The sequence below is a fragment of the Panthera tigris genome, chromosome C1 (assembly GCF_018350195.1).
Source record: "Panthera tigris isolate Pti1 chromosome C1, P.tigris_Pti1_mat1.1, whole genome shotgun sequence".
Classification (NCBI taxonomy): domain Eukaryota; kingdom Metazoa; phylum Chordata; class Mammalia; order Carnivora; family Felidae; genus Panthera; species Panthera tigris.
The window spans coordinates 213,275,666-213,300,517 of NC_056667.1; the positions used below are offsets into that span (position 1 = coordinate 213,275,666).

The window sequence follows — 24,852 nt, forward strand, 5'->3', positions numbered from 1 at the left end:
GCGACCAGGCACGTGGGCCTTGTTCTGAGACACGCGGCACTGTCACCCTTCCTCGTTCAGCCCTGCAGACCTGGCGAGGAGTCCGCCCTGGGCGAGCGGGCAGGTCGGGTCTCACTGAATCGCAGAAGCCAGAATAGGGAGGGCCCGAGGGAAGGTCTGGCCAGCCTTCTTGCTTCAAAGATGAGGACGTGGAGGCCAAGGAGGTGGGGCGACCCGCTGAAGATCACACATCTGGAGAGCCACCCCAAAAGTCCAGTTCCCCGTCCTCTGCTCTTCATCCCCAAATACTCTGCTTTTCTGGGTGTGACAGCCGCCCCTTTGCCGCCTGCTAGCATTCCCTGCACTCTGACGTGGGCCCGCTGGGCCTGTCCTCTTTCTGACACAGGGGTCCCCAGGTCAACCAAAGTAGGCGAGACGTCAGCTCTGCCATTGCAATTTTCAGACCAGCTTGGTTCATTCCGCTCTTTACGAGAGGAGAGTTTTAGTTCCTGCATCTCAACCTACTTAGAAGGAGAGCTTCTGAGCTTGGCCCCTTAGCCAGTGCTGTGTGACTTTCTATAGGAGTTCTTGTAAGGACTCTCTGAGACAAACAGACCACTTCTGCTGGAGCAGCCTGCACGCCTGCATGGGGGCTTTGCCGTGGCCCCAGCTCCTCACCGCCGATAACCAGCTGTGTTTCTTTTCTGCCCGGAGCAGCAGTTGGATCCCCCTCAAAAAGAGCGGCTCGGGGCCGCTCTTGCCGAGATGGACCAGCAGCTCAGGAAGCTGGCGGACACCCCCTGGCTGTGCCAGCCCGTGGAGCCCGGTGATGAGGAGGTAAGGGGGTCACGGGGCTTCAGCTTGGGCACCGCGGGATGCAGTGGCTTTCCCTTCAGTACCTGTAATCACCGTGGCCTGTGCGGCTTTGAGATTAAGTTGGTGGCCGTCTTGCAGCCCCTGATACGGCTTCTCAAGACTCCTCTATTAAAACGCCGTGGAGGCGTGGAAAAAGACTGGCAGCGAGAAGGTTGGGAGTTAGTACTGAGCATAGTCCTTGATGACTGGGGCACTCGTCATCCTCAGAAACAGAATGGCAGGGCTGGCCAGGAAGTCCCTAGAAGGCTGAGCCTGGCCCCGCTGTTTGCCCCCGGTGCGAAGACACGTTGGTTGGATAAATGGCAGCTTCTTAAAGTTTGTCCTCGTCAGGGATGGAGTCGGTGTGTTTTGCTCACAATCACGTTTTTGTTTTGCACGTATTTAGAGACTCCAGCTTGTCACACGTCCTGTAGCCAGGACAGACAGGACCCCAGGCATATGGCAGCCTGGGATGTCGTTGCCTCCTGCAGCAGGACAGGCAGGAAGAGCCCCGGAGAGGTGCTTGTTGGAGGGTCAGTTTTGTGGGCAGCATCCTGATAAAGACGAACTGTGGATTGCCTTTCTTCTCAGGGGTAGAGCAGAGGTGGGCCTGGAGAAAAGTTCATCCTAGGCTAGGGTTCTGCAGTCTTGCCAGAGAAGTAACTGTTAGATGTTACACGTCTGGCACTCCTATCGCCAATTTTGTTTGTTAGAACCTGTTGGCAGCAGTTAGGTGATGGTACAAAGGAAAGTTCCAACAGTCTGTCCTGCTCTGCTCTGAACATGCAGGCATTTGTTGACAAACGCAGAGGACATTTTGGTTTAAAGGGATAGGCCAAGCTCATCAAAATTAGTTAAATTGTGAATTATAAATACAAAAATTTCATTTAAAAGAAAATTCCTCAAATAATAATATATAAAATAATAGCCTGTAGTTCCAGACTAAGTTACCAAAGCCTGTGAAGTGGACAGTGAGATGGGAGGCTGGGAAGAAGACGGACAGAGGAATGAAGGCCATTAAATTCCTTTAAGGTGGAAGGTTTAAAAAAAAGTTCTTGACTTTGATAATTAGGGAAATGCAGAGTTAGTAATATCTTTAAAAACTTAAAGGTAGTTTCTAACAATTGAAAAGGTGTATGTGTTTCCAAATCACTTTTCTAAAAACAAAAACAAAATATAATCTACACTGTGAAAAAATAAGAGACCAATAAAGATGTAGCTAACAGTGTAAAAGATAAAAAATGGTGTAGCTTCTCCTCTGAAAAGCAAATTATCATAAGATTGTGTTAAAAAGGAAATCTAACCATATACCAATCACAAGAGTCTAACTTTCTCTCCCTACTCCCAGCAAAAACTTAGACACAAAAAGATCAAAACAATTTCAAGAAAACACATAAAATCTGAAGTTACAATATTAATATGAAAATAGAATTGCAATAAATGATAAAAAACGATCACTTGGCAAAATATATTTTTATAATAATAAAATTTATTTTTGTCTTCTTGATCTATCAGTTATTTCTAAAGTCTCTAACCATGAATGTAGGTAGCTCGGTTTACCCTTGTGGTCTTATTTTTGCTTTCTGTGTTTTGAGGCTATATTATTGGTTGCATGTAGATTTTATCATTATGTAAAGACCCTTAGTAATTGTTTTTAAGTTTACTTGTTTGGTATTTTCATCTTTATACTTTTACTTTCAAGCTTTATTTGTAGTGTCTCTCTTATGACTAGCGTATTGTCAAATGTTGGATTTTTATCCAATCTGTTATTTTCTGTTTTAACTGGAATGTTTGGTCTATTTATATTTATTGTGATTATTAATGTATTTATATGTATATTTTGCCATATTTTGTGTTCTGTATTCTTCTTTTGTTTCTTTTAATTTCTCCTTTTTGATTGAGAAGTCTCTCCTTCCTCCTACACAACTCTCTTTGACCCCTCTAGTAGTTTGGAAATATATACTGTCTATTCTTTTAGTGACTAACTTCCAAATTTTAATTTATATAAAATCTGTAAAGCAAAAACTTCTTGAAATGAGAGAAAGGGACAGAAACCAAACTGTAGTGTGAACCATCACTACCAGTCCATGATTAATGAAATAAATTATAGCATATGAAGAACAACAAAAAAAACTTGGAAAAATACATATGTATAGAACATATATCTATCATGTGTCTACAGAGAGAACTTTATACTCTGTAAAGAGGGCATATGTTTTTTCTTGTTGCCCGTAGGACATTAAAAAGTACTGACAGTAGGAATCTCTTTGTTATTCTAGAAATTGAGAGGGAGCGTTTAGAAACTTTTAAGCAATTAACAGAATTCTATTTCTGTTGAAAATAATAAAAAATTGAGGTTTATGTTTTATATGTCCTTTTTCGGTTTCATTTTTTTAGTAGTTTATTTTATTGCATTTCACGGGAGTACCAGTCCACTGTGGCCTGGAAATTGTTAAAGTTGGTTCCTTTCCAGGAGTGGTTTCAGCAGCCCAGTGCTGGGCCACAGGAAACCCCAGGTACCATAGCCGTCAGCTGTGGGCCCTGTGTTCCCACGCCCTGCCCGTGGTGGGCAGCTCCCCCTCTCCGTGCAGATTCCCTCTGAAGACAGCAGAGGGCTAGGATTTTCCTTGGTTCGTGGGCAGTGTGGCTGCTGCTGCAGCAGGAGGCTCGTGGCCTAGTGCCCGGTTGCAGGGTGACCAGTCAGCTTGGTTTGTTTGGGGACTTTCGGGTCTCAATACTAAAAGCTCTTATTTCACGAACTGCGGTTCCAAAGCTTCAAGCATAAAAATGTTTCAAAACAAATATCACCAAATGTACAGTCACTGCAGAAACAAACCAGCGTGAGTCCCCCCCCGCCCCCCGCCCCGGAGGTCTGACCTAATGAATCCTTCAAGCCATGTCTGTAGGGGCCCTGGTTTCTAGGGTTCCTGGTTGTGAGCTCATGAGACGGTGCAGAGTAACAGGCGGGAAGTTGTATAGATGACTCCACGGGCAGGTTTAGCTGCAAAACCAGAAACCCTCTGGAGCTGGCCAGGGCAGAGCAGAGAGGGCTGGGGTAGTGTTCCTGCAGGCATTCATCTTGTGGAGCCCAAGGCCGAACCTGCAGCCAGGTGTCCTGGGAAAGAAAGGAAAACCACACTTGCTCCTGGGGCCTTCTGGGCCTCCCAGGGCTCCTGCCTTCTCCGGCCTTCTTTGCCGGCTGCCGTTTGGCTCCGCGTTCCCGCCCTGTGGGACTCCGGCTCTGGGGTGGCGTTCAGTGGGCAGAGAGAAGCAGGGGCAGGGCACGGTGCCACATTTCTACTGGCATAAAAATAGGAAAATTATTTATTCGAGAGCAAAAAAAAGTTGACAAATCTGTGAGCTAGTTCTTTGAAAGTACTGACCCCTGAATAATACGGTTTGAACTGCGTGGGTCCACTTACATACATACTACATAGTGCAGTACTGTAAATGTATTTTCTCTTATGATTTTCCTAACGTTTTCTTTTCTGTAGCTTTTTAGTAAGAAAATAGTGTATAATACATGCAAAATATGTGTTAATCAGATCATTCAGACTCTTTGGGGAGTCAGAAGTTACACTGGAGTTTCAGTTTCATGGGTGGGGGTTGGCTCCCGTAACTTCTACGTTGTTCAGAGGTTCCCCGTAACGTGCAAGAAATTAATTAGCCTGTGGCAAATATAATCAAGGAAAGTTTGAAAAAATGAAGTGATAAAGGTCATGTAAGAATAGATAAGGAAATAAATCAAGTTATACTATCTTCAAAGAAATGCTGATTTAAAAATCTTGATGAAACTGTTGAGTCTTCAGGAAAAATTTAAACTATACAGATTGAAATCTGAACATATTTTAAAAAGAATAGCCACAGGACAACTTGAAGAAATAAGTATCATCTGCAAAAGAAAAATGTCAGGGAATGTGTAATTTCAATATATAAGGAAGAGTGTCAAAGTTTTTAGAAAACGATGGACATTGTTCCAGTCCTTTTTTTAAATTCTTAAACGCGTAAGATCTGCCATATTTGGGGGTGGCCTGGGTGGCTGAGTCGGTTAAGCGTCTGACTTCAGCTCAGGTCATGATCTCACGGCTCATGAGTTCAAGCCCCACATCGGGTTTTGTGCTGACAGCTCAGAGCCTGGAGCCTGCTTCGGATTCTATGTCTCCCTCTATCTCAGCCCCTCCTCCACTCACACTCTGTCTCTCTCTCTCTCTCCCTCGAGAATAGATAAACATTAAAAAAAATTAAAAAAAAAAAGATTTACCATATTTGTTGTTTTTAAGTGTATGGTTTAAGTAGCATTAAGTATGTTCACAATGTTGTGAAGCAAATCTTTGAAACTTTCAAACCGTTCATTTTTTTTAAAAGCTTAGCACATCTGATTTCAAAATCCAGTATTATCAGGAGATTCGTAAAAATAATTTCTTTAAGTCAAATAATTGAAAGCAGTTCTTTATAAAAGCTTTCTGGCTGGGACGTGCACAGGGATTGAAAGGCCATCCCCCCACCCCCGCAGTGGGAAGTGCTTGATTTCCAGGGGATCCTCGGTGGGTAGCTCTACCTGTGGTGTCCCCCCGCCGAGAGAGGACAGCATGTCTCCCCTGTGGGGAGGAGGGCAGCGGCAACACCACCGGTGACCTCCTCGTGCCTGAGAGTGGGAAGCCGGATGGAATCGGCAGCTCCATGTGTGGGCGGGAGGGACAGGGGGCAGCGCGGCCGCTCCCCAGGGCCGGCAGGTGGTCAGAGGTCACAGTAGGAGCTGTCTTACAGGACAGACAGCTGGTTTGGAGGGCCGCAACAGCTGAGTGTCACTTGTGGCTCTCATGACGGTCCTGATTCAGACAAACCAGCCATGAGGATAAACCTTTGCAGTGGTCGGGGAGAGTTGATGTTATTAACTGTAAGTGAATTCTTGCTGGTGTCACGAGTGACGATGGTGTCGTGGTTAGAGGCTTTAAGAAGAGAGTATTCCCATCTGTATGGGTGGCATGTTGAAGTATTTGTGAGGGGAGCAGATTGAGGTCTTAAAAGGGAGCCGAAGTAAGATCACATGTTGATAATGAGGCTTGTTCTGCTGGTCTCCCCATTTTATGCATGGATGAAAATATTCCTACTAAAAGTTAGAAGTAAATGTAATACTCCTGTATGCGTTAAAAAAAAAAAAAAAGAAAGAAATTTTGAGGTTAGGAGTAGGATTTTGTTTGGGCCGTGCTGCGGAACAGCTGCCTGTCCCTGCGGTCGCCGGGCCCCACGGAAAGTGTTGGGGAGCGAGGTGGGCGCCAGCCAGTCTCAGGACAGAACAGCCTGGTCACGTGGGAGCTGAAGGTCTTTAATGGAGCTGTTAGAATTGACAGTTGAGAGTTTTGCCAAATGTAAGATGTTTGTGAAAATGGTTCCTGAGCGCTGCAGTCATTGGTTAGAAAATCGTAAGAGGTTTCTTTTGTTAGTTAAGAACCTGAAACATGAAATGCTTCTGATTAAGAGATCCATGAAGGGGCCATCGGGGGCACAAGGAAAATTGGAGGTACGACAGAGCACATTTCCAGACGTGAGGCTGTGGATTATTACCCCGTCTAGGTTTGGTCAGTCTAATGAAAATCCCTTTCAGATCTGGAAGTGCCATAAAGCCGAAAGGCTGACTGTGTGGGTTGGTGTGGGGACGTCGGTAGACGGGGCTCTGGGGCAGGAAGAAACAGGCACAGCTGAAAAATAAGGAAATTATGCTTTATTTGTGAATACAGGGGTGGTACGTATACACAGGTTATAAATACGGTTAAGTGCATTGTGTGTGCAAACATCCTTCACTGCAGAGACCCCCGTCCTAGCTGGCGTGAGAATATCCTCCGACAAGGTCCACAGACCAGCTGGGAAGGGGCAGCGTTAGCTCCACCCGTGTCCTGGGCGGCTCTGTGGGGAGGCGGCTGCCAAGTGGGGACCCGGTGCCCCCGTCCCTCTGGCCCCCTCCCTCCTCGCTACTTCGGGGAGCCGGTCCCAAGGAAAGAGCGCCAAGGGCAGGAAAAGCTTTGTTTAGAAAGATACTCCAGTACCGATGGTCCCCGCCTGCCAGTGTAGCACCAGGTCGGCTGGGAGCCCACTGGATGATCTTTGTACAACATGCTGACATTTAGGTGATATTTATGAAGCTTTTTAATCGTATGAGAAACACGTTATAAAATGAAAGCCGAAGGTGAAGATAGACACTGTGCAGTCACTGCACAACCGCTTTTAAAAGGCTTCACAGATCAATAAATGCCAAGACTAGAAACTGAGGGAAACCGAGTAAATGAAGCAGGGACCGCAGCCCCTTGGCCAAGCTCCCCGCCTGTCTGACTGAGAAGTGGGCCTGACCGGGTCGGGGTCTGACTCTGCGTGTCTCCCGCTTTCCCCACAGAATGTGATGCTGGAGCTTTCCAAACGCAGCCGCAGTGGCAAATTCCGCCTGGTGACGAAGTTTAAGAAAAACAGCAAGAACAGAGAAGCCCGCAGTAGCCTGGGAGCCCCGGGTACCTGCCCTCCCGCTGTCCTCTGGCCGTGTGCGCCTGCTGCGTGCGCCCTCCCGGTCTCCGCTCTGTCCGTGGCCTTGCGGCTCTTCCCCAGGGTCCCCGCCTGCGCCGCGGCGTCCCGTCTGTAGCTAGAGAACCGCGCCTTCTCGAGTCCCATGCCAGGAGGTCGCTCCTGCCCGGAGTCGCTCCCCATGCAGATTCCTCTGGCGGCTGGCACCGCGCTGCCCGTCCGCCCTGGATCGGGGCTGCAGGGTGGGAGGAGGGCAGCAGAGGTGACAGGACACCCGGAGACACAGAGCTCACACTCCGGTCTTGTGCTGGGCCCACCGGGCCCGCCTCTTGGGAGGGGCTGCCGATCCCCGGCTAACGAGTCCTTGATCCGGGCCCCGGGCTGGAGCCCAGGTCAGCAGCGACTGTGGTTGGCCAAATCAATAGAACATGGCACTCGAGGACAGTTTTGAGGGAGAGTCAGTAGATTGGGCCTTAAAATCTCTGTCTGGAAGGTCGGCTCTGAGCATGGCTGTTTTCAGTGCCCTCCGGTGCCCGGCAGCCCAGGTTTGGATTTGTAGGTGGTGGTCACTCCCTTTGATTTTTCTTCTTCGGATGCTTGCCCAGCAGTTGGGTTTCTTCTAACGATAGTGGCTCTGTAACAGTGGTCGCTCTGACCACGTGAAATCTCTGCCTGTTTCCCTTCCTGCTGTGGACCAGAAGCGAAGCGAACCCTCTAGAAAGGAGGGCAAGCTGACTGCAGCTGCGCAGTCAGATTGGCGTTTTCCTCGTATTTGGTGGCATCCAGTCTCCCCTGGGACACATGGCAAATGTCCAGAAGGCCGATGGCCAACCTGGCAGGAACAGACAGCAGCTCCTGCTGTGGCTCATGTCCCCTGAATGCGGGTGGCTCCCCTGCTTCTTCCTGCAGAGCTCTGGGTGGTGCGTGTGGCTGAGTGGCGGGTGCCGGCTGCTGGGGCGTCTGGGGAGCCAGGTGCTGGGGCATCTTGGAAGCCGGCTGCCGGGGTGTCTCACGTGCTGGGTGCTGGGACATCTCAGGAGCCAGGGGCCAGGGCATCTGGGGAGCCGGGTGCCGGGGTGTCTGGGGAGCCGGCTGCTGCGCATCTTGGGTGCCGGCTTTGGGGGCGTGTGGGTGCCTGCTGCCGGGGTGTCTGGGGTGCCGGGTGATGGGGTGTCTCGGGTACCGGGTGCTGGGCGTCTGGGGAGTCGGCTCTCGGGGCACCCGGGGAGCCGGCTGCCGGCATTTTGGGCGCTGGCTGCCGGGGCATCTGGGTGCCTGCTACCGGGGTGGCTCGGGTGCCGGCTGCCACCTGCCTCGCACTGGGCTCTGGGCACTCACTGCGTTCGTGCTTTTCCATCTCCGACAGTTCACCTCTGGGGGACAGAGGAGGTTGCTGCCTGGCTGGAGCACCTCAGTCTCTGTGAGTATAAGGACATCTTCACGCGGCACGACATCCGGGGCTCCGAGCTCCTGCACCTGGAGCGGAGGGACCTCAAGGTACTTCCACAGCGGCTCCTGGGAACCCGTCCCGGGCTTCCCTGCACTCCCTTCTCTGTCCCTCCCTCTGACCTGGCCATGCTCTGGTGTCGTCGGACTCTCCTCATGCATGGCTCGGGGTGACACGTGGCAGTGGCCGAGAGGCCACCTCTGCCCCCCAGCAGTGATGTCTCCACCCGCCACAGCCAAACAAAGCCAGAGCAGGAAGTAACAGAGGGGACCTTGCTTTTCTTTACCTGCTTGGACCGATGAACTATTTTAACGTTAAAAACCCTGTTGCCGGGCGGGAGGGGGGGGGGGGGTCAGTCGGGGCTGGCTGGCTCAGTAGGTGGAGCATGTGACTCTTGATCTCAAGGTCGTGGGTTCGAGCCCCACATCGGGGGCGGGGGCTACTTAAAAGTAAAAAAAACAGCCTGTTGTGGGACACGGCCCTGTGCTAATTGGCCAGCGAAGGGCTCTGTGTGATGACGGCCCCCAGTGCGCGGGTCCCTCTCCCTTTGGAGCCCACACACGGGCACACCGAGCCGCCGCAGAGCACCGCGAGGAAGCGAGTCCCGTGAACTCCTTGGTTTCCCGGTGCGCGTGAGAGTCAGGTTTCTAACACGCCGTAGGCTCCTACGTGTGCTGCGGCATTAGGTCTGAAAAGCGTGCACACGTTAGCCTAAAAATACTTGCTCGCTGCAAAATGCTGTCTGTCATCTGAGCTTTCGGTGAGCCGTCATCACTGGTCACGGGTGACCGTAACAAATTGAACGGCCAAAATGTCTGAAGTATTGGGAGAATTACCAACACGTGACACAGAGACTCGAACAAGTGCCGCTGGGAAAACAGCCCCGGGGGGACCTGCCGGACGCAGGCCGCCAGGAACCCCGAGGTGCGGGGCACGGCGGGGGCAGTGAAACGAGGCACGCCTGTGGCCGCTGAGCCCCGGGGGGACCAGGCGCCAGGACCGCGGGCGGAGTCCCCTGGGGCCTGCCTGAGCCTGGGGGGCGGGGGCCGCGGCCACGCCCTGAGAGGGCGAAAGGCCCCCCCGGGGCGTCCTCACGGCCGCGCTCTCGAGTCACCTGCCTCCACCTGCTGCCGGGCGGGGTCTGTGTCTGTCTGGCACGAAGGCGCCGGCGCCTCTGTGGCTCGCGGGAGGGGCGTGGCGGGCGTCTGCACGGCTGTGTGTGTGTCGTTTTCACCTCGCGTCACCGTTTTCGTCCTTCTCACCGCGTTTGTGTTCGGAAGGTCGGGCGGGAAGGCCCGCGGGGGCCCGGCTCCCTGCCCGGCGTCAGGGTGCTGTCCTCTTGTTGCAGGACCTCGGCGTGACCAAGGTGGGCCACGTGAAGCGGATCCTGTGTGGCATCAAGGAGCTGAGCCGGAGCGCTCCTGCCACCGAGGCCTAGCCGTGGCCCTGTCGGCCTGCGTCCCCCGCTCGCCCCGCGACTGAGGCCGGGGACCCGCTGCCCCTTCTCATGGTGCTACTCCCCCTGCTCCGGACGGGAAGCCTCGCGGACGCCCGTTCCGTGACCGTCCCGGGGTCTCGCGCACACCAACACAGCTACCTTCGAAACGACACCTCGTCCGGCCCCGACACCGCGTGGGGCGGACCGCCACCACCTCTCCGCGCCTGCCGACCCGGGACCCGGGCCGGGCCCGGCCTCCGGGCGCCGGGTTGCCCCGTGGAGGCGGCCCGCCTGGGCCGCGCGAGCTCGTCCCGCGGGTCCCCGCCGCGAGCCCCGTGACCGTGCGCCGCGTGGCCTCCCCCGGTGTGCGGACCCCGGCCCGGCCGGCAGCCTCCCGCGCCGGCAAGTTCCGTGTCCGCGGGCCACCCTGGTTCTCCGCGGCAGCCTTGCGAGGCCCCCGCCTGACGTCCCCCCGGTATTGCGGAGTCTTTAGCCGAGACGCCGCCTCTCCTGCTTTGAAAGCGGCCCGGACGCGCTGCCGTCCCGCCCGTGTTCGCGGCGCGCGGAGACGGAGGACGAAGCGCGCTCGCCCTCCTCGAGCCGAGCGGACGGACGGTGACGACCTCGGGCTGACAGATCCCCTCTCCGGTTGCCTTTGGCCCCGTCCGCGTGGCGCCCTCCTCTTGAGCTGCTGGCGTGGAGACGTGGTCCCTCTGCCCCCGAGATGCCATAGCCTCCCGTCTCCCCGCAGACAGGGGGTGTTTGCGTGGGCTCGGTGTTGGCGAGCGCGAGTGCGTCCCGGGCGCTGGGGCGATGCCTCGCCCCGTCCTGGGGGACCGTCCCCACCGACCGTCTCTGGCCCTGCGGGCGGCCGTCTGCCTCGGGCCGCTCTCGCCCACGTCCCCGGCCCTCCCCGTCTCCCCCGTCGCCGCCACAGCCCACCCTGCGGGGCTCTGTAACCCGGCCCAGCTGCCAGCCGGGCCCCCGCGCCCCTACCCTGTAGCTCGCTTCACCCCTCATCCTCGTGAGGGGATTGGGGGGGGGAGCTGCAGGTGTCATCCGGCCACCCTTGGGGGAATCTCAAAGCGGGGGAACCTTTGGGGCGCCGAACAGCATCTGCCTGCCGCTCCCTCTGCAGGCCCCTCCCCCTCACTGGGGTGCACGGTGGCCCCTCCACCCCCGCCCCCCGTGAGCCTGGCCGGGCCTCTGCTGCCGGTTCGGGGGCGCTCCTGCTGGGGCCCTGGCGGGCACCTGGCCTGCTCCTGTCCCTGAGGGTGTGGTGGCGGTGACGGGGCGGGGGGGGGGGGGGGGGCTGTGCTCTGCGGCGTGCTCAGCTGTTGTGCGTGGCCTTCCCCACCCCGACGCCCCCTGTGCCATCAGACGGCTGCTTTGGACCCGGGAAGGCAGAGAGGGATCATCTGGCCACCGGAAGTCACCGGCTTTCAAGGTAGAACAGGCTGACAAAGGAGACCGTGGGGTCCTGAGCCCGCGGTACCAGAACGGCGTCTGCTCTGTCACCTCTGGCCGGGCCCTGGGCTCCGAGGTCCTCGGGGCGAGCCGGGGACAGGCACGTGCTCGGTGAGGAGGGGAGCGGCGGCCGGTGCTGACGCTGTGGGGCCGTCCCGTACCCTCCGCGCCCTCCCCTGGGAGAGCCCAAGGGCTGGGTGAAGCATGGTGTTTAGAGTTAGTATGTCGTCAGTGAGTAAAACAACACTGTTTACGTAAAAACCGTTTTCTGATTCTAGTAAGTTAGAGGCGAATGGAGTAAACGTGAGTGTTGCATGGAAGCGTGTCGGCGTCCGGCCGGTGCGGCATCTGCTGCGGCGGCCGTGTCGCTTCCCGTGAGGCCGCTCTTTTGCCTGCCCCCCGACGTCCCTGCCGAGGCTGGGCGCTGTCCCGCGGGGACCCCGGTCCCGTCAGCGTGGAGGGAGGGAGGAGGGGTCCTGGGGAGTCTTGGACGAAAGGTTTTGTGCCCTCGGGCGGGGCTTACCCCTCGTATTTATGATCTTAATTTATACGGTGCCCGCCGTGGAAGCAAATGCCTCCTGTATTGCTGTGTACAGACCCAATCTGGGGTTGTAAATAGGTTGTTCTGTGTATAAATAAAACCTGCCATTGTCAGATTTCTTGTCGTCCTTCCTCGTCGCCGCCCAGATCTTTCCAAACCGGATTCAGGATTTTGTATCTTAGCTACTCTGGAAGTAAGTGGGCGTGGCTGAAAAGCAAAATGGAAAGCCACTGTGTCTCTTAGGGTGTGGCCACTCGCATCTGTGGAATTAAGAGCCCAGCCGGGAGGTGGGGCGCGGGTAGGGCAGAGGTTCAGACTTCATCACAGGAGCCCGGCCCAGCCTACCGAGGGAGGGTCATTGAAGCAAGTAGTCTCATCCTCCTAAATCTTTCATATAAAACCAGACCACAGGCTCTTCTGTTTACTCCCAGCACCTTTATGCCAAGGGAGCGGCCTCTCCAAGGTCAAGGTCACTCTGTCCTCTCCCGGTTCCCGGGAGGGCGACGAGGGGGAGGGCTCGGGTGTAAGAGTATAATCCGGTCGCAAGACTCGCCGACGCGGTGCGTGCAGAGGGCGGAGCGGCTCCCGGCTGGGAATTCGTCCGCCCAGACCCCCGAGCTCTCCGCGGTCTGGCTGATGCCATCTCCCCCGGCGAGCTGGCGAGCTGCCTAAACAAGTAAGCCCTGGAGTGCAGTGGCTCAAACCAAGTGTTTTTTCTGGTTCCCAGAACAGTCACGGGGGGTGGCGCTTCAGGCACTCGGGTACCCCGGCCGCGGCCCCCTCCACGTGTCACTTGGGGGTCTGGCCCACGCGGCCACGGCGGCTCCGGTCACCTTCCTGCCGGGGTGGGGGGAGCGCGGACGAGTGCGCGTGAGGTTGCCTGAGGCCACCCGGAAGCGGAAGCCCAGCTGGGGGCCCAGCCGCGCCAGGTGTGCGGGGGGGAGGGGCCCCGGGCCGCTGTCACCAGCCGACTCTGCCCCGGGTCCCTTCTGCCTGAAGGTCCCTCCGTTAACGCACGTACCTTGCCCTGCTTTCCTCCCTCAGGTGGTTTCCAGGTGTTCGGAAGGAGGGAGGCCCGTGTCCCTGAGGGGGAGAGGAAGGGCGCCCTGCAGCCGCAAGCTGACCCTTGGCAACACCCGGTCGGCAGCGTTCCGTCGGCCGGTGTGGCCTTTACCCGCTGCCCGGGATGCTGACCTTGTACCGGAGGTTGACGTCTGTGACCCAGGGGCTGTCCTTGGCCCCGGGCACTGTTTCTGGTGGCTCTGTGTTGGCGGGTGGCCTCGATCCCCTGAACTCTGGCCTCTGGCACAGGCACCGGGGCCACGCTGCCGGCTCCCAGCTCCACGTCTACGCCCCGTGATAGCGGAGGGTGGCGTGGGGGAAATTAAGCTTTGGGCAGGGGGGCTAGAGAGGAAATTGAGGCACATCTAAGCGCTTTGCACCCCCCCCCCCCTTCTGTGTCCGACAATCCTTTATGGAATGGAGAACTTGGATTCTCGTGGTTTCTTCTGACCCCGACTGAGTTCGTCCTCCCCGCTAAGGGAAGGCGCTGGGGACGCAGCCGGCACGGCGGGTTGGACGTGTGCTTGCAGGACTCGGAGTTTGTTCTAAAGATAATACCGAGGCTGGCAGGACTTTTAACTTGTATTGATCCTGGTTTAAAACTTTAATATTTTGTTCATTATGGATTTTTCTGCATTAATTTTGATTTCTAAAAATGTTATTCAGTACCGCTGTGTCTTGATTACTGAGTTTTTTGGGCACCTTCACGTTTTGTGCCCGAGGCCTCCGCTTGCCCAAGTCCCAACCCTTCTGTCGTGTAATCTAATCTTGAACGTTAGACCTCAGACTCTCTCGGCATTTGTAGAAGCCACTGCTTGATGCTTATAAACATGTTTCCGGTCTCCTGCCCCACTAACAGAATCCCCGTGCCATCTGGGTGACGCGTTGTGCCCAAATGCGCCCCTGCAAGTGTGACCACATTCTCCAGCCTCCTCTGCAGTTGACCTCAGTGATGTGACCAAGCTTGGGTGAAAGACATACAAATATTAACTGAAGTTTCCAGAAAGTTTCCTTTAAAACATGGATGCCGTTCTTTTTCCTCCTGCTGCTGGCCTGGAGGGTGGACCTGATGGGTGGAGCTCTAGCAGCCAGCCGGGGCCACGAGGTTGGAAGCCTACTCCTCGCACCTCCGTGGTCTCCACGAAGCTCCTGGACAACCCCCTCCCCGTACCTGCCACACTTGTTGTATGTGAGTGAGAACTGCATGTGTCTTGTCTCTATGTTGAACCTAATCCCTGTAGCGTTCCTCCCATAAAGATTTTGTATTTGGAAGGCCAAAGCGAAAGCATATAGACACGAGTTACACCTATTATACAGGTGTGAGGCCAGAGAAGGGGGACCCCCGGGGATGGGTGAAGTGGTACGAAGAAAGCTTTGGGGCAGACTGGTGCGCACAGGGGGCGGGTGTTTGTGGGGCGTGGAGGCCTCTCTGCAGCCGGGGTCCGAGAGCGTGGCCTGGACGGGGGCCCGCTCACACCAGGGGAGGCCGCTCTGACCCCACCAGACCGGGCTGCGGTGTTGGACGGTGTGTCCGTATCAGGCAGGAACTGAGGCACCGCCCATTCACGGTTTTCATCCCAAAAGCGAACCAGGTTTGCAAAACTCGTAGAGGAAAAGCAGCTGGCTGGGAGTCAGAGGCTCTGTCGCTCGCGCTGTTGATGGAAGCAGATCGACCACGAGCCTTCCGAGCGCTCTCAGAAATCGTGTCGCCAGGTCCCTCGCTGGCCGGCAAAAGCTTGCGGTCGCTCGGCCCCAAGGTCATCAGTGCCAGGCCTCCAGGACGTGCACACTCAGGAAAGAGTGCCCAAGTGGCGTCACCCCAAAGGAGAGTCCTTCCGACGTCCAGGTCAGGTGTGCCCACGGGGACAGCTGCCCCGAGGTCGGAGCGTGGCAGGGCGAGCGAGGCTTTGCCTCCTCGGCAGGACGGGGAGCTCGCGGGTCGCTGTCTAGCTGCGCGGGTCCTGCCCGATGCATTCGCGGCCTCCGGAGCGAGCCTCGGTTGTGGTCCTCTTCACCCCCCGTGTAGACTGCTTCCCGCCCCGACTTCCAGGGCTCTTTTAGGCACCAGCTGCCGAACCGTGAGAAGTCTGGAGACCTCGGACGTGGGACGGGAGCAGGGACTGCGCGTAACCGAGCTGCCCCCCTTCGGGATGGGGTTGGGGGACGCGAGTGTGGTTTGGGCGTAGGTGGAGGAATCATGGGTATCAGGTGGGGCGCCGTCAGCCCCGAACCATCCAGCGGTTCCCCTCTGTGGGCCTGATCTCGGCCCCCTCCGAGGGCTCCTGGCGTTGCCCGAACCAGCCTGGCCTGGGTTCGGTCACCCGGAAGTGAAGGGTCCCGGCCACTACGCCGCGCAGCCAGTGACACGGGCCGCCGTGGTGAGTGGGGGCACAGGAGGAAATGGAGTCAGAAATAGCTCTTCCTCTCGGGTACACTCTGCCTTGGGAGGTGAGCGAATTTCCAGGATGTAAACACACCCGTGGTGAATTTATTTTGCTGACCCGTGCCCCGGATGGGCATGTCACAGAGCACAGAATGTGAGGGGCTGTCGGTGGCCTCTGGTCCTTCGCGATGAAGTCTGTTCCAGAGAGAAACTGGCATCTTCGAAGGCATGATTTTTGATCATTGGGAAATTCTGGTGCCCCACTGCCCTCCCCTTTTGCCAGAAAAATGTCCTAGTGGAACAACTGTTCTCTGTAATGCAACCACCACTGCCCCTTCTCCAGAAACTTGCAGTTTCTTCTGGTAGTCTTCCTCAGGAGTCCCCAGAATTTAAATTTCTGAGGCAGGACTGAGACAGCATTTCTAAATATAAACGTTTAGCCTCTGAAGTGGGTTCGGGAACAAAAGCGGGTGGAGCAGGAAACAGCAGGTGCACGTCAGACGTGGAGACGACAGTGAAGAATGGTTTATTGAACAAGGTCTCACAGCACCCCCCCCCCCCCCGGGGGCCCCACTCCACCCCCATGTGGAAGGATGGACAGGAGGAAGGCAGGCTCACCGCGGGCCCACGAAGGCACCGTCTGGCAAGGGCTCGGGCTTCTCCACAGCCAAGCTTTTTAGTTATTACGTCACCATTTTATGACCCTACCACGAAGGGACCGACCACGGAGCTCGTGTGAACAGAACAGATTCTACGCCGAGGGGTGGGCTTCCGGCCACGGCCCCCCTCACGTCTAGCGTTGGTGGCTGCGCAAGGTGCATCCGTGGAGCCCGTCTACACCCTCGGGCAGATCCAGCCCCTGGGGCCCGACGCCAGACACGCGCACGGAGGCCCGGGTCTCCCGCGGCGGCTGGGACCGTGCTAGGAGCGGGGCGGGGCCAGGCCGCTCGGAAGCGGCCAGCTCTGTGGACACGCGGCTCGTGCCGCGGCCGGGACGCTGGCCCGCACCTGTCCTCCCGCCACCTCCAGTCACCGAGTGCGGTGGCGGCAGCGGCAGGGAGGGGAGGCGACGGCCTCGCGGCGAGAGCTGCCGCAAAGCCTCATCTGAGGTAAGAGAGCACGTTACCTTCTCGGGAACCCTGCTCTGGCCCAGCTGGAATCCGCGTGCACCGTCCCAGTGTCCTGGTCAGCCGGCTTGGGGACAGATGTAGGTCTGTCACAAATACCGCTGAGGTCTTTGATTATTGGCCAAGCTTAATTAGGAGGAACAGAATCCTGGTTTAGGTTTTCTGTTTTGAAGAAACTCGGGACCATCAGCCCACGCCAGGCCCGTCTGCCGCGGCCGGGCTTCCGGACACACGGAGGCTCCGGCGTTCGCAGCAGCAGCGAGAAGGCTCTGATCACGGACGACACGGGGCGGAGGGCACCTCAGGGCTGCCGAGCTGCCACCAGTGTGGCCACACCCGAGGCTTCCTTCTCTTCAGCAGCGTCCACCGAGCCCGGGAGGCCACCCTGTCTCATCCTGGAAAGAGAGCTAACGCTTTAGAATCGGTTTTAACTCCGGTCAAAGGGGGGGGATCACGTGCCGCGTGGGGGCCAGAAACACCCTTTGTGGCCCAGCGTGAGCCTGGCCGGCCCGTCGGCGTGAGCTGAGCTGTCAGAATCCTTGCTGACGCGGGGACAACCTCGTCTGAACCGTGAAGACAGAAGAACGTGAGTGCTTCAGACGGCGGACCCGTCGGAGGGTAGCGACGTGCCTGCAGTTCACGGGGAACGGGTGAACTTTCTCATACAGATGGCAGCCGGGGTCAGGTGTGGTGCAAGGGCAGCGTGGGACCAGCCGCTGTGGGACACCGCCAGGTCTGTGCAAGCCCCCCAGGTGGGGGTGCAGCTCGGCCACGTGATAAAGCGCGCCTCGTCTGGCCGGGGATGGAACGTCCCTCTGCCCGTAATAAACGGAGGGTCTGGAATCCCGTCCGCAGGAGGCGGAAAACCACACGCGTGTGCGCACGGCAGCACCCGGGGAGCTGTGGGGGGAGCAGCGCGCCCATGCCCGCCACCCGCCAGTACCGGCACCGCTGGGGTGCGGAGGCCACGGGGACGTCGCTGGCTGCCCGCACTATCTGAAACTCCCGACGTGGATGGAAAGAGACGCTTCTGGTGCTCGGGGCCGGGCCGGCGTCTTGACACCAGAGAAGACATCACTGCTCTGCACACGGAGGGTTTCTTGGCTGCGGGAGACAGGAGAGGCTGTCATAGACTCACGGTCGTGGACACCACAGGCCTCACCGGGTTGGGGGATTTGGAATGACTCTGAAATTCATTCCAGCTTTTTTAAAAAAAAATTTTTTTTTAGATGTTTATTTCTGAGAGAGAGAAAGAGAGACAGAGTGCAAGCGGGGGAGGGGTGGAGAGAAAGGAAGACACAGAATCCAAAGCAGGCTCCCGGCCCTGAGCTGTCAGCAAAGAGCCTGATGCAGGGTTTGAACCCACGAATCCTGAGATCATGACCTGAGCCGAAGCTTAACCAAGTGAGCCACCCAGGCACCCCCGTTCCAACTTCTTGGGGTTAAGTTACGACAGGCCACAGGGACGCGTGTTTGCAATTTGGACAGGTATTTACAAACTGTTCAGTCGGAGGACCTCAATTTATGCCTCCCCTGCCCCCAGCTCACCAACCCTATGTCAGGACAATGGGCTTTTGCATGTTGTCCACACAGCGGGTCAAACTTGGGGCCTTTTCCAATATGCCAGATGAAAACGTCTCATGGCAGAGTGATCTTTACCTTTTGAATCAACGTGTTAAGATCGACAGACGCAAGGATCTGAAACGTCCAGCCCCGTGGACTGCTGCGGGTATGGTGCCAGAGCGACACTGCCTCCCGCTTGGCCCTCTCTTCCTTGTGGTTTGTTCCGGCCCCGCCGGGTGCCCCTGGCAGCATGCCTGACACATCGGTACCCAAAGCGGGGACGGGTAGGAGGTGAAGAGTAGGAGGTGAGCAGGGGCTCGGGCAGGTTGGTTACGTCGAAGGCTGCGGCAGTAACTCGGGTAAGAAGCAATCAGAACAGGGAAAAGCCAACTGAGGACTCAGACTTCAGGAGCCTGGAAGCAGGGAGCAGATCGGGAGGACCGTGGTGCCCCTGATAGGGCCTGCATGGGGGTGACACGGATACGGGGGTGAGAGCCCTGTTCAGGCACATGGAGTCTCAAGTATCAATACTGATGGAACATTCCAGCAGATTCTGGTAAGTGTACCTGGTTTATGGGTGGGGGGGGGAGAGGTGAGCGCCACGAAGAGGAACGAGAGTCCATATTGGCAGAGTGGGGAGAGAGTGGGGAGGGAGCGGGGAGGGCGCGGGGTTGGCGTGAACAGGGAGGTGCTGGATGAAGGGCAGTGAGCAGGCAGGCAGAGGCTGGAGCCGCTCTGTGACAGTGGTGCTCATCTGTCCAGGAGACCCAAGGGTACCGGCGTCTGGAGGAAAAGGCCCAGCAAGTGGCAGAGAGGAGGCGGGAGACCAGACCAGGGTGCAGGGGGAGGGTTTCCTCCTAGTGACTTGTTGCCCATGTCGCCCGGGCTGTGTCCCTGTTCCCGGAAAGCCTGTCAGGAGGTGACCAAAGGAGCGTGTACAAGCACGGACAGCGGAGAAGGATCCCTGTCCGAGCCTCGATCAAGAGCACAGGTGGGAAGAGCTGCCATCAGGGCCTTCGAGGGGACGCTGCCCGCGTGAGAGAAACTGGCCGTACCTTTTCTGTTTTCCCAGAGCGAGCTGCTTCTGTGTCTCTTTTCCTAGGTCATCTCTGACGGTACTGAAATCTTCATCATCCTCAACCAGGAGATTCTACATTTCAAAATAACGAAGGAACAGTGTTTTCGGATCTCTTCTTAGCCTACTTTTAAGACGTATGCAAAAAAATACATCAACAGAAGGATATCTGAATTGACGTAAATTAAACAACGAACGTAAGACATGCTGGTGCTGGAAATATGCTCGGCCAAAAGTGGAAATGTCGCGCCGGCCTCTGAGCGAGCACACAGCCCCACTGATGGCCGGCACAGGGGCTCCGACAGAGGACGACATAGGCACAGGGTCCTCCCCGGCCAGGAGCACAGCTGTTTCAGAAATCCTGTCACAGCGGCCACCTGCACACCTCCACAGTGACACCGTGGGCGTCTGTTAACTCTCCGGTGTCCCCAGATGCTGTCCCCACGTTCTCCCGAGGGACCAGACCTCTCCACTCCTGGCACGTGCCATCGGCTTCGTACGTGGACATCATTTGCCATGAGCCCTGGCCACCCCCCCCCCCTTCCCGGCTTAGCACGTGGGGACACATCACTTGGGTGACAGCACACGGCTCTGACCCTGAGCAGTGCTCACAGGAACATGTGTAGCGCAAAGTGGCCATTCTGACGCTCGCCACCTGCCACCGTCTTGTGTGACTGACCTCCGTCGTGTGCCTTTGGGAGGGACAGCTACGTGCTAAGATACTGAGGACACGCAGGAGGGTTTTGCTGCTTTTACAAGTAGCTCTCAGGTGAGAAAAAGTAACAAATACGATACGATTTCTGTTCCAGTAAGTGCTGCACAAGGAACCTTTATTCAGGTAAGTGGCGTATGATGTGCTTTTTAAAAACAGAAAAGCTGACTGCAAAGTAAGAGGAAATACAGAGGAAACGGGCCGATGTCCACGTCCTCAGAGTGGTACCTGCAAGACCGCAGGCGTGCGTCCCGAGACCCCTACTCCTACCACGGTCACGGGGAAAAACGGAGGTGAACGTATGCACGTGGACGGTGCCGCGTAGATGAAAAAGCTGCTCAGTGACCGCTGTTAACACCACTGACCTTTGACCACATTTGCACATTTGTTTTCCAAGGAAAACTCCTATTCCGCCGCTGGCCCCCCCGCCCGTCAGAGGCCAGTGCTCCGTGGAGGTGAGCCTGGTTGTTGCCGTCCTCCCTCCGCCCCGATTACTACCCAGGACTGTGACCCTCAGGGACCCTCCGCATTTTACAAGGCTTTACATTTCCTGTAAATGACCACTTTGTGACTTTGTTTTCAACCCTAAGTAACTGGAGGTCTGTCCGCGTTAACATACGTCGCCCTGATTTATGGACTTTAATTGCCGTGTTCTAGATCACCACGTTAATACCTTTCTTCGTTTTATCTGTCCCCTTTCTGAGGATCACTGAAGTTCTTCCGACCTATGCTGAGGTGAGCCCTCCGCACGTCTCCTCACTCGTGTGTGAGCTGATTCAGGTTGTGTCTAGGAATGGCCAGGGTTTGCTGCGCACAAGATCGTCCTGCCCGGCGTGGACTTGTCTCCGGTGCCAGCCCGCGTGCGCCCCTGCCGGAGGCGGGCGGTGCCGGCTGCTGCTTCACCTCAAAGGCCCTGTTTCCTGGCCAGTCTCCTCCCAAGGGGGGGGGGGTGTTCATCCTCGCCCCGGTCTCCCCTGTCGGGCTGTCTTTCTGTAACTGACTTACACATGTCCTTCACATTCTGGACCATCATCCTTGTGACCGATCTTGTTCCTCTTTGTGGCTTGCCTTTTCACTGTCATTTCCTTTGATGAACTAAAAGTTTTACTCTTTGTTGAGAGAGAGAGAGAGAGAGAATCTCAAGCAAGCTCCACGCTCAGTGCGGAGCTCAATGTGGGGCTCGACCCCACGACCCTGGGATCGTGACTTGATTTCAGCTCAAGAGTCAGACGCTCAACTGACCGAGCCCCTCAGGTGCCCCTGTAATTTTTACTTTTAGTACAGATTTATCCATCCTTTTCTTTTGGTCTGTGCTTTTTGTTTCTTATGTTGAGAAAATCCTTATGACTTAGGTTAAGAAGGATTTCTTAAATCTTCTAAAGGTTGGAAATCACTGCCTTTCACATTTGAGTTTTCATATTGATGTATCTGGTGTGAGCAGAGCTGGATACAGATTTTCCGGGGCCTGAAGCTCAAATAAATTTGGGGACCCTCTTTATGAGAATTTCTCCTGTACGAATAACCCATTTTCCCAGTACCAGTTACTGAATAATCCGTTTTTAATGTCGCTTCAAGTGCCCCCCTCCTGCCTGCCCTTGTCACTTTGTACCTGGTGAGGTGAGCACCCGGACTGTGGTCTTTTATTTACTTACCTACTGTTGGTTTATTTTTTGAGAGAAAGAGAATGAGTGGGGGAGGGACAGAGAGAGGAAGACAGAGCCTCTGAAGCAGGCTCCAGGCTCCTTGCTGTCAGCACGAAGCCCGACGCGGGGCTCAAACTCACGAATCGTGAGATCATGATCTAAGTTGGACACTCAACCAACTGAGCCACACAGGTGCCCCTGGACCGTGGTCTTTAAACACCTCAGCTCTCTGCCCTGTGCTCCTGCACGTGAGTTTATGTCTCTTACTGACCAGCACTAACTTCACAGACATGGGAAGCATTCCGCTATCTTTGTACTGTGAGGTGTAATATTGCTGTGCGCCTAACTGAAGCTTCAATACTGCTCAGTGTTTTTGTGATCTCTGGAGAGGTCTTCTAAATCTTTCGGCTGGATGCATTCCCGGGTACCTTGTAGTTTTATGTATACCGACCTTGCAGTCTTTTGAACTCTCTTGATCTGAGGGTTTATCTGTACAGTCTCTTGAATCTCCTTTGTAGAACTGCATGTAACGGTTTCATGCTTTCCTTTTAGAATTTCCTTTATTTCTCCCGCAATTTTTTCTTTATTTACTGTTCTTTGGGAAGGGTCCCACTGTTTTATTACAATGCTGAATGCAAGTGGTGGGTAAGGGAATACTGGTTCCTTGATGTGAAAATATCAGTCAGCAATTTAATCCTTAGTCAACTTAATATCTGGAAGTTAATTCTTAAATCAAGGATCGAAATGACTAATTCTTAACCTAGAAATATTATAGTGTGAAAAGTAGGTTTGTCCAAGGCAAGCCAGGTGGCTCTGTCACTTATGTAGGAACAGGACACCAGATGAGAGGTGGGAAGCTGTGAAGCTAATTCAACAGGTGCAGACACAGTAGGGATTTGGTATCACAGTGCTCATTCGGGATGAAAAGAAAAGGAGCAAAGTAGGAACGGAAGGAAAGGTCTTCCCCTAATACAGGAACCTACGAACACCTACGGCAACACACTGAACGACACAACTTCAAAAGCATTTTTTTCATGTGAGTCAAACCCAGATTAAGGTTTTGATACTGAGGTCCTACTGACCTCATAACGAGCTGCCTGGCTTTCTCTCTTCTGCTTCCCATTCTCTGAAACAATTTCTAGAAGACGGGATTATCTGAGCCTTGAAGAACTGATACAACTTCTCTATAAGATCACTTGATCTTGGTGTTTTACTGAAGTGGTACATTTGCTGTTAAGTAACTTACCTTGATACCAACAGTGTCTCCATCTTTCAAGTAATAAGGTGCTCCCTGCAAATTATCTTGCTTTTTCTTCTTCTTCCTCTTGGTAATTTGCTGGTTCTATAGAGAAATCAAGCATCTTGAATAAAGAAAAGTCAATCTCAGGTTCTCACTAAGTTCCCTATCTGTGGGAAAGCGCACGTGGCCTAGTGACTACATTGGCGAGGCCCAGACTCTCTGAGAAAGGCCCACAACTTTACCCAGCTGGAGACTGGAAGCCACTCGAACTTTTCGGGGAAGTACTTGGCGATTTCAATTTTCTCCACGGGAAGAGAGCAGAAGTGGGCGATGCGCTGCCTCAAGGAGCCGGCGGTCCAGCCGCAGGCGGTGTCCCACACCAAGTCCACGTGCGGGGCGTATGCCCTCTTGCCGGGGATGCGCATCTGTGTTCTCAGCACCACGTCGTGGGGCCTGCGCCAGAAAACAGTCGAGTGTCAGACTGAGCAAAGTGAGAACGCAGTAACCATGGGGGAGCGTGACGGGCGAAGCCTCCCCTCCCACTCTCCTGGTTTTTCCCAAGACCCTCTAATACTCTTCCCTACTCTGACTTCCTTCGGTGCTGATCCGGCCCCGAGCGGGGCGAAGCTCCCACGCCAGGCCGGGCCGGGCCAGTGTGCCGAGGTTGCCAGACAGAGCTATGGAACAGGTGCCCGAAGGCTGAGCTGCTGCAGGGCAGCCAGGGAGAAGCGAGCAAAGGCTTGGCGTGGGGAAGAGGGGCCCAGGGAGACAAACGCAGAAGGATGGGAGGAGCTGGGCGTGTGGGGTGGTACGGGACATGGGGTTCCAGCTGGAAGGTGGGGAGGGGAGAAGCGGGCACAACTGCTGGGCATTTAGGGTGCTGAGACCATGTGGGATTTTAAGTGACACGTTTCTGTTGTGTGGGTGCTTTCACCAAAAGAAGGGGTGACATGATGGGGGAACAACTGGGGGCAGTGGCACGGGGAGGGTGCAGGTGTGGTGAGGCTGGGGGTGGGACTCTGGGGGCTGGTCAAGGACAGGGAGCCACCAGGGAGGGGGTCCAAGCAAGTGCACGGCCTGGTCTGCAAAGGGACATGTACCACTTACAACAGATGTGACCAAGGGTCAGTGTCACTGAGAAAGCACTCACAAACCACTTTTTCATATGACCCCATTATAAAATCACACAAAATATATGAATTCACACTCGCAAAATGCAAATGGCTTATAATTACAAGCCTTTGAGAAATACCCAGTCTTACCAGCAATCAACGAACTGAAGCAAATGAGAGAAGACAACCATTTCTCATTTATCAGTTTAGCAAACATTCAAACCAACACTGAATACTTGCAACTGAGGGCAAAGTAAAGTAATACTACTCATAGACACTGCCCGTGGGAACAGCAATTGGTGTAACTCACCCGGAAAGGACCCTAACTTTTAAGAAGTGTAAAATATCCATACCATCTGATCCAGAAATCCCTCTCCAGGGAACTACTCCTGGTCATATGGTTTGTATTAAGAATGTACTGTTACTGGCACCTGGGTGGCTCAGTCGGTTAAGCTTCTGACTTTGCTCAGGTCGTGATCTCACAGTTCGTGAGTTTGAGCCCCGCGTTGGGCTCTGTGCTGACAGCTCGGAGCCTGCTTCGGATTCTGTGTCTCCCTCTCTCTCTGCCCCTCCCACTCAAAAATAACCGTTGAAAAAAATGGTAAATTAAAAAAAAAAGGATGCACTTTTATAAACGCAGAGGGGTTAAATGAAAGTCCTGTCAATGGAGGGCTCCTGGTTACTACACGGCAGGACGA

General features: G+C 55.1%; 2 protein-coding genes and 1 long non-coding RNA gene across 20 annotated transcripts in view; 2 read left to right on the forward strand and 1 right to left on the reverse strand.

The window, feature by feature from the left end:
• The window catches only part of DGKD (diacylglycerol kinase delta), a 123,952-nt gene extending 111,599 nt beyond the window's left edge, over nt 1–12,353 (forward strand). For all 7 annotated transcript variants that reach the window (XM_042995699.1, XM_042995696.1, XM_042995700.1 and 4 more), the window contains 4 exons: nt 697–816; nt 7,223–7,334; nt 8,711–8,841; nt 10,140–12,353. In XM_042995699.1, the coding sequence (XP_042851633.1) occupies nt 697–816; nt 7,223–7,334; nt 8,711–8,841; nt 10,140–10,229 (453 nt within the window). In that variant the 3' untranslated portion in view covers nt 10,230–12,353. The remainder of the gene's footprint in view (nt 1–696; nt 817–7,222; nt 7,335–8,710; nt 8,842–10,139) is intronic.
• Nucleotides 12,354–16,287: 3,934 nt separating this feature from the next.
• The window catches only part of USP40 (ubiquitin specific peptidase 40), an 88,171-nt gene continuing 79,606 nt past the window's right edge, over nt 16,288–24,852 (reverse strand). For 11 of the 12 annotated variants that reach the window (XM_042995689.1, XM_042995688.1, XM_042995681.1 and 8 more), the window contains 4 exons: nt 23,285–23,495; nt 23,049–23,144; nt 19,428–19,522; nt 16,288–17,913 (listed from right to left, as the gene is read on the reverse strand). In XM_042995689.1, the coding sequence (XP_042851623.1) occupies nt 17,802–17,913; nt 19,428–19,522; nt 23,049–23,144; nt 23,285–23,495 (514 nt within the window). In that variant the 3' untranslated portion in view covers nt 16,288–17,801. The remainder of the gene's footprint in view (nt 17,914–19,427; nt 19,523–23,048; nt 23,145–23,284; nt 23,496–24,852) is intronic. The other variant, XM_042995683.1, reaches the window with a different exon arrangement.
• On the forward strand, nt 18,944–21,289 carry LOC122241061. The gene is made up of 3 exons (XR_006221004.1): nt 18,944–19,363; nt 19,475–20,216; nt 20,319–21,289. It is a non-coding gene; the product is annotated as an uncharacterized LOC122241061 (long non-coding RNA).